The sequence below is a fragment of the Ranitomeya imitator genome, chromosome 1 (genome assembly GCF_032444005.1).
Source record: "Ranitomeya imitator isolate aRanImi1 chromosome 1, aRanImi1.pri, whole genome shotgun sequence".
NCBI lineage: Eukaryota > Metazoa > Chordata > Amphibia > Anura > Dendrobatidae > Ranitomeya > Ranitomeya imitator.
Window position 1 is genome coordinate 716483688 of NC_091282.1, and position 14115 is coordinate 716497802.

The 14115-nt window shown below is 40.5% G+C and overlaps 1 protein-coding gene across 3 annotated transcripts in view; it reads left to right on the forward strand.

The window, feature by feature from the left end:
- FMN1 (formin 1) overlaps nt 1-8213 on the forward strand; it is a 429179-nt gene extending 420966 nt beyond the window's left edge. For all 3 annotated transcript variants that reach the window (XM_069732424.1, XM_069732432.1, XM_069732428.1), the window contains 2 exons: nt 3655-3739; nt 7106-8213. In XM_069732424.1, the coding sequence (XP_069588525.1) occupies nt 3655-3739; nt 7106-7150 (130 nt within the window). In that variant the 3' untranslated portion in view covers nt 7151-8213. The remainder of the gene's footprint in view (nt 1-3654; nt 3740-7105) is intronic.
- Nucleotides 8214-14115: the final 5902 nt, after the last annotated feature.

Here is a 14115-nt window from a genome sequence, read left to right on the forward strand (position 1 = left end):
ACAAAATGACCGATCAATCACACTGCTACTGGTACCTGCCCTCTCTCAACCTCTCTAAATTGAATCTCCGTGTTATTTGCAGACTACTACATGCATCTTCTTTGCTGCTACATTTATACAACATTTTCCTGTCTGGAGTACTTGTTTAATGTTTACCACTTTCTCTTCCTATCTTTTTCTGAAATGAGAGCTTTGACATCCTCTTACTACTTATTCTATGTCACCTAAAATAGGCTGCTACATTCTCTATCCTTATTGAAAAGACCAAGTATGGTATTAACAAGGCTATGGTTAAGTATATTCATAACTGGCTCAGTGATCTTACTCAAAACGTGGTAATAAATGGTTGCATATCCAATTGGAAGATTGTTTCATGTGGGGTACCACAAGGCTCTATCTTGGCCCCAGTGTTGTTCAACATTTTTATAAATGATCTAGATAAGGGAACTGAAGGTAAATTAATCAAATTTGCAGATGATGCAAAGCTAGGAGGGATAGCTAACACTAGAGAAGACAGAGAAAAGATTCAGAAGGATCTAGATAAGCTTGGTCAGCAACTAAAGGCCCCTTCACATTAAGCGACGCTGCAGCGATACCGACAACGATCCGGATCGCTGCAGCGTCGCTGTTTGGTCGCTGGAGAGCTGTCACACAGACCGCTCTCCAGCGACCAACGATGCCGGTAACCAGGGTAAACATCGGGTAACTAAGCGCAGGGCCGTGCTTAGTAACCCGATGTTTACCCTGGTTACCATGCTAAAAGTAAAAAAAAACAAACACTAGATACTTACCTACCGCCGTCTGTCCTCCAGCGCTGCACTCTGCTTCTCTGCTCTCCTCCTGTACTGGCTGTGAGCCGGAAAGCAGAGCGGTGACGTCACCGCTCTGCTTTCCGGCTCACAGCCAGTACAGGAGGAGAGCAGAGCACAGCGCTGGAGGACAGACAGCGGTAGGTAAGTATCTAGTGTTTGTTTTTTTTTACTTTTAGCATGGTAACCAGGGTAAACATCGGGTTACTAAGCGCGGCCCTGCGCTTAGTTACCCGATGTTTACCCTGGTTACCAGTGAAGACATCGCTGGATCGGTGTCACACACGCCGATCCAGCGATGTCAGCGGGAGTCCAGCGACGAAATAAAGTTTTGGACTTTATTCAGCGACCAACGATCTCCCAGGAGGGGCCTGATCGTTGGTCGCTGTCACACATAACGATTTCATTAACGATATCGTTGCTACGTCACAAATAGCAACGATATCGTTAACAATATCGTTATGTGTGAAGGTATCTTAATAGAATGGTATTTAACAGGGAGAAATGCAAGATTCTACATCTGGGCAGGAAAAACAATAATTACATCTTCAGGCTGCACATGAGTCAACAGTGTGATGCAGCAGCAAAAAAGGCAAACAGTTCTAGGATGTATTATGAAAAGCATAGAGTTTAGATTACGTAAAGTAATTATTCCCATCTACTCCTCCTTGGTCAGGTCTCATCTTGAATACTGTGTCCAATTTTGGGCACTACATTTTAAAGAAAGACCTTAACCCCTTCATGACCAAGGCATTTTTGGTTTTGCATTTTTGTTTTTCGCTCCCCTTCTTCCCAGAGCCATAACTTTTTTATTTTTCTGTCAATATGGCCATGTGAGGGCTTGATTTTTGCGGGATGAGTTGTACTTTTGAAAAACACCATTGGTTTTAACATATCTTGTCCTGAAAGGTGAGAAAAAATTCCAAGTGCTGGGAAATCGCCAAAAAAGTGCAATCCCACAGTTGTTTTTTGTTTTGGATTTTCTAACATGTTCACTACATGTTCATGTTCACTAAATGCTAAAACTGACCTGCCATTATGATCATCCATGTCATTATGAGTTCACTAGATGATAGCCCGATTCTAACGCATCGGTTATTCTAGAAGTAGTTTATTTATGAAGATTTTAGAATAATACATTGAATACACCGGATTCGGACTGCGCCTGTCACTGATTGTTTGCGGCCGGCCACGTAGTATATAGCACAGCCACGTAGTATAAATCAGTCATTGGTCGTTAAGGGGTTAAAAACTGGAGCAAGTTCAGAGAAGAGCTTCCAGGATGGTGAGCAGACTGCAAAGTATGTCCTGCGAGGAATGGTTGAAGGATATAGGAATGTTTAGCTTGCGAAAAAGAAGGCCAAGAGGAAACTTAATAGCTGTCTACAAATATCTGAAGGGATGTCACATGGTAGAGGGATCATCCTTATTCTCATTTGTACATGGAAACACATCAAGCAATTAAATAAAACTGAAAGGGAGAAGATACATATTAGATATTAGCAAAAATGCTTTTTGACAGTGATCAATGAGTGGAACAGGCTGCTGTGAGAAGTGGTGAGTTCTCCTTCAATGGAGCAGGGGGTTGGACAAGATGACCCTTGAGGTCTCTTCCAAGTCCAACATTCTATGATTCTGCCTTCACTTTCATGCAGGCCATAATCATCTAAGTACCATTACATATAGTTAGGCTTTTTTTTTTGCTCTAAACTCAACCAAAGAGCTACTTTGCACAGTCTTACTTTTCTATAAGCCACCACTGTTTAACACCTAGGTGGCCACCCTCCAGCATCTGTGCCCTGTATTACTTATATCATTATATAGAGCTAATAAAAAGTGTGCTGATTTCTGCACGCTGTTCACTCCCCTATCCCCATGCCTCATTCCTTTAATGTTGTCTGAATGTCTTGCTCCACCATAAACTTGGGAAGTAAGCAGCATGGGGCACTGTGGCATTTATTTTATTGACTTGAATAAATCAATTAAGAGATTTAAACAGTGTAACTCGGTGTGGTGGGAAAAGAGTTACCAGATGCATGCAATACTTTGGAGTTGAATCTGAAACCTCCTTGGGGACATGTAAACCTTCAGCATGGGGAGTGGGGGATGTTTTTTTTTTTTTTAAGTGGCTGCATAGTTAATGCAGACATTTCCAGATGATTTTACATAACACTTCCACTTCTTGTCTACAAATTGAGGTTGCTTATTTCCTTTTCTTATTTCATGTACACTCATGTACACAATGACTTCTTTTTTTCCCCAAGCTGTAAAAAGAATACAAATATTTCAGATGGGTTTCCTTTTTTGGTAGTTTAAACATGATGCTCTGATTTTAATTTGCAGGACCATATGTGTATAATACATCAGTAATACACACTGTACTGGATGTGACATGATTTAAAAGTTTAGTGTTTGTTTTCTGAAGCACTAAAAATGCAATAGAAATGTTCATATTTAGCAGAGCCTATGATGGAATATCAGATTTTTTGCAGCCTGTAAGCAGAATACAGTTTTACAATGGTCGGGGTTGTATATATCTTGCATTGACATTGATATCACCTGTTTACAGCTCTCACCAATCAGACCATCTATTGACAGGTATGATCCAATGGTCATTAGGTATTTCATTTCAATGTGTTAAAATGTTCTGAACATTCAACCAATGTTCTCCATTTTCTTCCTCATACCACCAGCTATTTTCTTATTTTCCTTCTTTTTTTTTTTACACTCACAGTTCTAGATACAGACAAATCTACTATTGTAAATCAGAAAATAATTGTAAAATTCTGCTGTCGGCAAATATTTGGAAATAAACTCCTTTGCTGTTTTCTCTTTCCTTATCAAGGCTTCGTATGGCTCAAGAGTCTGTGAATAAATTGACAGCAGAAAAGAAAGTGGAAACGAAAAAGATTAATCCAACCGCCAGTTTGGTAAGAATGACTCTTTCTAAAACACATTATAAACATTTGCTTTGTAACAATTAAAAAAAAATTACCAGTGTACTAATTTACAAAACAAGAAATCACTATATATTGTTTTAAGAATGCACACAAAATTGTAAGAAAACCTGAGATGAAGCATGGCACTTATTACTAATCAAGGGGAACCCCTTCGTTTACGTGTATTTTTTTGCTTTTTTTCGACAGTCACATCTTGGATGTCTACAGCTGGCACTAGGGATAGATAAAGAGCTCACCTTTTACTGTGATATAATTTAACCTCTGTCACAAAAATGGTTAAAAAAAATAACCAAAAAGAGTATAAACCTTTAAAAAATATTTTATTAAATTTTATGAAAGATAAAAAAAATTACTACAATACATAAATTCTACTGGACATTTACAAAAGAATGTGGATAAAACATCATATATTATATCATGTAGTGCATTGGTACCTTATCAAGCTGGTTGTATTCAGAAAAAATATCAGGGGTTAAATTCCCCTTATTTGGAACAATGGTCACATCAGAAAACCGTATACTAAAACAAGCAAGATGGCAACACTTACATCAATATATAATTGGAATGAGGGTCCCCACCGCCCCAAGGCATGTTTCGTATCAAGACTTCCTCAGGAGTAGTAAATCCATATCGGATTCGCTTCTTGCCAATGACAGCTGCCGTCTGCTACAATGTTCGTTCTAATTTGACTTTGTAAATCCATACCCAATTTTAGCCTTTAAAAAATCAAAGCTGTTAAAAGTTTGAATTCGCCTAATATTTTTGTTGATTATCAGACGGTCAGAGCAGCATTTTTCCATGTTTAATGATGTCTGAAAGATCACCAAATGTCCACATTTAATTTTTTATTTTTTATTTTTTTGCCAGGTGAAGCTATTGTTTGTAACTAACAAAATAAATTCTTTTCTTAGTCCAGGGGTGTCAAACTGTATTCCTCGAGGGCTGCAAACAGGTCATGTTTTCAAGATTTCCTTGTACTGCACAGGTGATAATTTAATCACCTACACACATAATGATTGCAGCACCTTGTGCAATGCTAAGGAAATCTTGAAAACACGCATGGTTTGCGGCCCTCGAGGAATGCAGTTTGACACCTCTGTCTTAGTCCATAATGTTTGAGCTAGTGCAAAACAGCAACTTTACCTACGTAGGTTATGCAGCCAAAGATAACGGTATATCACTGATACATTGCAACATACTATGGCTCCATCTAGTTACAATATGACCCACTAGGTACCAAGCAAGTTTAAAAAAAATCCAGCTGGTTCGCAGTTTTTGTGGATTGTTGCTGTAACAATGCAATCCCATTCATTTGTATTATAATACTATGATGTATAATGCAGTGGAATACAGACATCTTTGGCTGCATGACCTGTCATGGTCATGATCGCCATACAGCTCCAGTCTTATGTCTACTTCACAAGTCTGTTACTTCAACTCTTAAAGAAGAATTCCTTATAAACTTTTTTTTGCATTTAAGAACGTTCTACAACATAGCAAAAATTTAAAATAGATCAAAATAGTTACTGAAAATGTATAAAAAGTAACTAGTTTGTTCAATATTTTATAGCTAATTTGCTCACTGGTTACATGTCTAGCAGACATGGAGGGCTGGGGGTTTTGTGTTGAGAACTCTGCACTAACGAGGTGCAATACCCCCGAAACACCGGGTCTGCAAATTGAGATTCTAATTTGGTTTTTATCCTAAGGCACATTTCAAAGCTCTTTAAAGGGTCTATAGTGACTTGTAGGATTGCTGCTTCCAAAAGGTGGCGCTATAGAGTTAAAGAACTCTTTCTCTCTGAAGAGGCCATTTGCATATTAAATTTCAAAGAGGGGCATTGCCCGGTGAATAAGCCTCCCTACCTTGGCATGTCAGAGCTGATGTGTCACTCTCCCCAAGGAGAAACATTACCCTTTGTTTTTTTGAATAGATTCCTTTGTATGGGTTAGCACAGTCTTCTATGCTATGGAATTCAGCCAAGAATATTTTACCCCTGAAGTCAACCACCCAATGAAGCCCAAATTGGTGACTCTCTGGTGAAGAGTCTATGGATCAATTTACCAAACCTTCACCGATTAGATAAATGGACAAGACACACTGTGAAAAGACGCTTAATGCCGCAAACTAAAACTTTGTCTTGGGTATTGGAAAGCTAGCTAAGACTCCTGCAAGATCACCTGGAAAGCAGAACAAGTTCCAGACACTTGACAGCGTCATTCCATCATTTATAACCTGTTATGACCAATTGTAGATTTCTGTTTGAAAACTAAAAAGCCAAAAACATCCTGGGCCAAAACTGTCCATAATAATCTGATGTCACAACTTTAAATTGTCATTCCCCTTGGAAAAGTCTCAGTATTTGACTAAATCAAAAGATGCACAGTTAAGTGAAGTGAAGAAGTAAATGTTACAGTAAACCTTGTTTTAATTTTTATAATTCACGTGAAAATAAGAAACTTTGTAATATGTATTAAAGAAATCCGTTTTTCCCCCCTCCTGGACTGATCTTTCATTTTCAAAATTCTCAATTCACATTTAAAATCTGTCTTTAGAGATGCCCATATTCCCATTTCTGCGATTGTCTATAGCAGACATTCTGCTGCAACTTCCATAGAACTTTATGAGCACCAGTTGTCTAGCTCCTCCTCTCCATTGAATTTTAAAAGCATCGGTTGCTATCTCCTTGTTCAATAATGTTAAAGTCTGTCTTCACTGAATACAGACTTTTCATATTTTACCCATGAATTGAGATTGAACGATCAGTCCAGGAAGCCGATTTCTCTCATAAGATAAATTACAAAATTTCTGATTTTCATATGTGCTATTTATTTAGATATTTATGAAATGAAAAAACAAAATGCCAGTAACACTTAACCAATAAACAAATCAAGTAGTTGTATCAGACCAGTGGAAATTCTCAGCCTTGTATAATCCATCAAAGTATTGACTGAAATGTGCCTTCAAGCACAGAGAGAATCTGATCCAACTTGCACAGAGGGAAAGACGTCATTAGACAGGCTTAACGAGAGATGTCTCTGTGTTATGTCTGGTGCTGCAGCCAGTCTGAAAGGCAAGGATGCGATTAGGCGGTGGCTTGAAACCACTTTCACTGAGGTGCAAGGAACCATGTCAAGTATGTAACTTATTAGAGAAAGTTGCTCTTGACCAACTTTGTATTTTCGGAGTCCGGTCACGGTGACATCTGTCTAGCAGGTGATGAGCTTCTAGGGTACAATAGTTATTGAATCGCAAATGTTTTTATTTTTCCATCCTCATTATATAAGCCAGAGATTGAACAAGTTCTTTGTATTTCTTTCCCCTTCGTATTACAGAAAGAGCGACTACGGCAGAAAGAAGCGAGCGTCGTCAACAACTGAGCTGTGTCGATGTGCGTACATCATCGATATACCTCTGCTGCAGAAGACAACCGTTCACAAACCTGCCGGACAAAACTGGGAGGACACTTTTCAGAGTGAAGATAAGATCTCTCCTTTTTATAAAGATCTATAAATGTAAATATGTATCTAACACGGTCCTGTCAAGTGTAGGGGCCTTATATAGCCAATGTGTATAAACCCCCTAGTGGGGAGACCGAGAAAGCTTTAAATGGGTATCTAGGTTTAGTAAAATAATAGACTGTTTGTAATCCCAAATTACAAATGAAAACCTATTTGCTACAATTGTTTTATTTCTGTAACTTTTATAGAATGCTCTTGTACATTGTTGTATAGAATATTTGAGATAAATATAAATCTATTTATTGATGTAAGCAGGATAATCTCTGTTAATAAACACTCTCCATGTGCTACGTATATAGAGGAGTTTTACAGACTTCACCAGACGACTGCTTAGTAGCTGGCTCATGAAGGTCCAGTAGAAAGTTGCAGCCAAGTATAGATATGTTTTGTTTTGTGTCTCATTTTTTCTTTTACCCTCAACATTCATTGAGCAGCTACAATCTTGCACTACAGACATGTTACGTTTTATGTTGCTTTTATATTTGTGCATATGCAGGTGTAACGAGGATTAGTGACATGCCAAGACCAGGTAAAATAGGACACGTCATGGCATGTGAAGATTCATTGAACACCCCTGTTATGTACTACTAGCCCCTTACGAAACTTTCCAAAATTTACATTGATTTTGGATTGCTCTATGGCTTTGAGAAAGTACAATACAGAATATGCAACCATGTTACAGGTCAAAACCACTAATATGGTTATTTATTCTCTTTTGGATCTTTCTTACTGCCCCCCCCCCTCCTCTTGTTTCCCTAGACAAAGTCCCCCCAAGGAATGAAAGGATTAAATCACCTTCATGTATACTACTATCATGTTTAAGTATAGACCATATCGCCGTGCATTTGTTTATTATGATATACTCATTCTCCATTGGGATTTTTTTCACTATAAATTCAATAAAAAATGTATTTTAAATTAATTGTAAAGTATTCTGCCTTGCCTTTTGCTGTAGATCGATGTGAGAACACATTAGATAGTCTCTTAGAAGGGACTATATATGAATAGATGTCTATCTGCCTGTCTGAACTAGGGCAGACAAACGCATCGGGCAATATGATTTTCCAGAATGTACAATATTGAAGGAATTGTCCAGAATTACAATTCTGATGATCTTTAGGGCTCAGTCAGACAGCCATATAAATCAGAGCAAGATCTGAACGCAATTCAGACTGGCCGGAACGCAATTCACAGACTGGCTGTTGGCTCTTCTGACCTGAGCATAACGGCTGCATAGAAATACATCGGGTGAGCTGCTGGCGAGTCCGTGCACTGTATTCCAATCTAGCTCCAATTTATACAGCCGTCTAACTGTGCCCTTAAGGTACCGTCACACATAACGATATCGTTGCTTTTTGTGACGTAGCAACGATATCGTTAATGAAATCGTTATGTGTGACAGCGACCAACAATCAGGCCCCTGCTGGGAGATCGTTGGTCGCTGGGGAAAGTCCAGCACTTTATTTTGTCGCTGGATCTCCCACTGACATCGCTGAATCGGCGTGTGTGATGCCGATTCAGCGAGGTCTTCACTGGTAACCAGGGAAATTATCGGGTTACTAAGCGCAGGGCCGCGCTTAGTAACCCGATGTTTACCCTGGTTACCGTTGTAAATGTAAAAAAAAAAACACTACATACTTACATTCCCGGTGTCTGGTCATGTTCCTCGCCTTCAGCTTCCCGCACTGACTGGTGAGCGCCGGCCAGCCGTAAAGTACAGCACAGCGGTGACGTCACCGCTCAGTCAGTGCGGGAAGCTGACGGCGAGGGACATGACTAGACACCGGGAATGTAAGTATGTAGTGTTTTTTTTTTTTTACATTTACAACGTTAACCAGGGTAAACGTCGGGTTACTAAGCGCGGCCCTGCGCTTAGTAACCCGATATTTACCCTGGTTACCCAGGGGACTTCGGGATCGTTGGTCGCTGGAGAGCTGTCTGTGTGACAGCTCTCCAGCAACCAAACAGCGACGCTGCAGCGATCGACATCATTGTCGGTATCGCTGCAGCGTCGCTTAGTGTGACGGTACCTTTAGACTAGGTTATCAATATCGGATCAGTGCAGGTCTGACGCCCCCACTGATTGTTAGTCGTTTCTGAGGCTGGTGGAAGTACACAGTGTGCGAATTGTAAATTCACTTAAATAGAAGTTCAGCTAGCGTCCACTACACAGTGAGCGAAGCTGGGATTTCTTGCTGTGTACACTATGTACTTAGAGAGGTTGTCCACTACTGGGACAATCCCTTCTCACTCTGAATGTTTGCCCCCAATTAAAATAAAAACACTGATACTCACCTCCTGTGCCAGCGCCGTTCCAGTGGTGTCTACACCATGTCAGCCCCGGGAGCGCAAATGCAGACACAACTGGAATGGAGGGGAGTATTGGTGTTTTTATTTTAATGGGGGTAAACCTTGAGATCGAGATGCAGGCCCTAAAAATCCTGACTGATCAAAGTCTTAAACCAGGAAAACCCCTTTAACAATGTGCAGTCTGAAAAATTGTACTGCCTCATGAATTTAAGTGACAGCAAGGGGAGTATATGTAAAACTTAACTTTTAATATATTTAAAATGCAAACTTAAAATAAAAAACACCCCTAGTCTTCCCATGTATGTATGCATATGTATACATGTATGTGTGTATATGTAAGTGTGTATATGTATGTATATATGTGTGTGCATATATACATTGCTCAAAAAAAAATAAAGGGAACACTAAAATCCCACATCCTAGATATCACTGAATGAAATATTCCAGTTGTAAATCTTTATTCATTACATTGTGGAATGTGTTGAGAACAGTAAAACCTAAAAATTATCAACGTAAATCACAACTAATATCCCACGGAGGTCTGGAGTTGGAATGATGCTCAAAATCAAAGTGGAAAATGAAGTTACAGGCTGATCCAACTTCAGTGGAAATGCCTCAAGACAAATGATGCTCAGTAGTGTGTGTGGTCTCCACGTGCCTGTATGACCTCCCTACAAGACCTGGGCATGCTCCTGATGAGGTGGCGGATGGTTTCCTGAGGGATCTCCTCCCAGACCTGGACTAAAGCATTCGCCAACTCCTGGACAGTCTGTGGTGCAACGCGACATTGATGGATGGTGCGAGACATGATGTCCTAGACGTGTTCAATCGGATTCAGGTCTGAGGAATGGGTGGGCCAGTCCATAGCTTCAATGCCTTCGTCTTGCAGGAACTTCTGACACACTCCAGCCACATGAGGTCTGGCATTGTCCTGTACTAGGAGGAACCCAGAGTCAACCGCACCAGCATATGGTCTCACAAGGGGTCTGAGGATGTCATCTCAGTACCTAATGGCAGTTAGGCTACCTCTGGAGAGCACATGGAGGGCTGTGCGGCCCTCCAAAGAAATGCCACCCCACATCATTACTGACCCACTGCCAAACCGGTCATGCTAAAGGAAATTGCAGGCAGCAGATCGCTCTCCATGGCATCTCCAGACTCTGTCACGTCTGTCACATATGCTCATTGTGAACCTGCTTTCATCTGTGAATAGCACAGGGCGCCAGTGGCGAATTTGCCAATCCTGGTGTTCTGTGACAAATGCCAAGCATCTTGCATGGTGTTGGGCTGTGAGCACAACCCCATCTGTGGACGTCGGGCACTCAGACCTTACTCATGGAGTCGGCTTCTAACTGTTTGTGCAGACACATGCACATTTGTGGCCTGCTGGAGGTAATTTTGTAGGGCTCTGGAAGTGCTCCTCCTGTTTCTCCTTGCACAAAGGCTGAGGTAGCGGTCCTGCTGCTGGGTTATTGCCCTCCTATGGCCCCCGAAATATTGCCTGGTGTACTAACCTGTCTCTTGGTAGTGCCTCCAGCCTTTGGACATTACGCTGAAAGACATGGCAAACCTTCTTGCCTCAGCTCGCATTGATGTTCCATCCTGGATGAGCTGCACTACCTGAGCCACTTGTGTGGGTTGCAGAGTCCGTCTCATGCTACCAGGAGTGTGAAAGCACAACCAACATTCAAAAGTGACCAAAACATCAGCCAGAAAGCATTGGTACTGAGATGTGGTCTGTGGTCCCCACCTGCAGAACCACTCCTATATTGAGTTTGTCTTGATAATTGCCAATAATTTCCATCTGTTGTCTATTCCATTTGCACAACAGTATGTGAAATTGATTGTCAAACAGTGTTGCTTCCCAAGTGGACAGTTTGATTTCACAGAAGTTTGATTTATTTGGAGTTATATTCTGTTGTTTAAGTGTTCCCTTTATTTTTTTGAGCAGTGTATATATATTTATATCTCTACATCTCTAGCCAAATTGCTGGGCAGTCTGTCAGTGAAAAGACCAGACCTTAATTAAAAAAACAATGAGTTCCCATGGTTGCAATGTCACATGAAAAAAGATGACATAATAGAGAGTATGGAAATCTCTCCCCCATATACACACATGGTAAAAATTGTTGGCACTCCTCGTTTAATTACAGAAAAACCCACAATGGTTGCAGAAATAACTTGATTCTGACAAAAGTAATAATAAATAGAAAATGTATGAAAATGAACAAATGAAAGTCAGACATTGTTTTTCAACGATGATTCCACAGAATTAAAAAAATAAATAAATAAAATTCATGAAATAGGCCTGGACAAAAATGATGGTACCCTTAACTTAATATTTTGTTGCACAACCTTTTGAGGCAGTCAATGCAATTAAGAGTCCTGTAACTGTCAATGAGACTTCTGCACCTCTTGACAGGTATTTTGGTCCACTCCTCAAGAGCAAACTGCTCCAGTTGTCTCGTGTTTGAAGTTTGCCTTTCCAGATGGCATGTTTCAGCTCTTTCCAAAGATGCTCAATAGGATTTAGGTCAGGGCTCATAGAAGGCCACTTCAGAATAGTCCAATGGTTTCCTCTTTGCCATTCTTTGGTGTTTTTAGCTGTGTGTTTTGGGTCATTATCCTGTTGCAAGACCCATGACCTGCAACTAAGACCAAGCTTTCTGACACTGGGCAGAACATTTATCTCTAGAACCCCTTGATAGTCTTGAGATTTCATTGTACCCTCCACAGATTCTAGACACTCTGTTCCAGATGCAGCAAAGCAGCCCCAGAACATATCAGAGCCTCCTCCATGATTCACAGTAGGGACAGTGTTCTTTTCTTGATATGCTTCATTTTTCCATCTATGAACATAGAGCTGATTTGCCTAGCCAAAAAGCTCAATTTTTGTCCCATCTGTCCATAGGATATCCTCCCAGAAGCTTTGTGGCTTTTCAACATGTAGTTTGGCAAATTCTAGTCTGGCCTTTTTATGATATTTTTACAACAATGATGTCCTCCTTGGTCGTCTCCCATGAAGTCCAATTTGGCTCATACGACGACGGATGGTGCGATCTGACACTGATGTTCCTTGAGCTTGAAATTCACCTTTAATCTGTTTAGTTTTTCTGGGCTCTTTTGTCACCATCCGTATTATCCATCTCTTTGATTTGTCATCAATTTTCCTCGTGCGGCCACGTCCAGGGAGGTTGGCTACAGTCTCATGGATCTTAAATTTCTGAATAATATGTGCAACTGTAGTCACCAGAACATCATGCTGCTTGGAGATGTGTTATGACCTGGTGGTTAAGAGGCCACACTGAAATGACCTGGTGGCTAAAACGCAACATGGAACAAGCTCTGAGAAGGTGGTATCTCTACTGACCGCAGTCCCTAATCCTAACAACACAACTAGAAATAGCCGTGGAATGTTCCTGACACTCCCTAGACACCTCGTCACAGCCTCAGATATAACTACCCCTAAAGAAGGAAATAGAAAGCTATCTTGCCTCAGAGAAACCCCCAAAAGGAAAGACAGCTCCCCACAAATATTGACTGTGAAAGGAGAGGGAAATGACGAACACAGAAATGAAATTAGATTTCAGCAAAGGGAGGCCAAAACTAAACTAGATAGACAGAGAGCAAAGGATACTGTGCGGTCAGTATTAAAAAACTACAAAATCCACGCAGAGTTTACAAAAATGAACTCCACACCGACTCACGGTGTGGAGGGGCAAATCTGCTTTCCCAGAGCTTCCAGCTAGCCTGAATAAGACATAGTGACAAGCTGGACAAAAGAGACAAAATGCAAGCAATAGAGTCCAAACAAATGGACAAACAAAACTAGCAAAACTTATCTTTTGCAGACAAGGACTGGCCATATGAGAAATCCGAGGGAAGAATCAAATCCAACCAAGAACATTGACAGCAGGCAAGGACTAAAGCCCAGAGCAGGTTTAAATAACAAACCCAGGCAAGGCGATTAGTGAAGGCAGCTGCTACAACTACCTAACGGTGCAGCAGTTCCACTTGAAACCACCAGAGGGAGCCCAAGGGCAGAACTCGCAAAAATACCATTAGCAACCACAGGAGGGAGCTCCAGAACGGAACTCACAACAGAGATGGTCTTATAACTTTTACCGTTAACATGTATGTCTATCATTTTCTTTCTAAGCTCATGAGACAACTCTTTCCTTCTCTTCCTCTGGTCCATGATAAGTGTGATACACACCATGTCACCAATCAGCAAAATGAGTATCTGTAGCCCTATATAGAGGACCACTCACTGATTCCAAGATTGTAGACACCTGTGATGCTAGTTAGTGGACACACCTTGATTTAACATGTCCCTTTTGTCACATTATTTTCAGGGGTACCATCATTTCTGTCCAGGCCTATTTCATGAGTTTTATTTTAATTTTTAAAATTCTGTATAAGCATGGTTGAAAAGCAATGTCTGACTTTCTTTTGTTCATTTTCATAGATCTTTTATTTATTACTTTTTGTCAGATTCAAGTTATTTCTGTGAC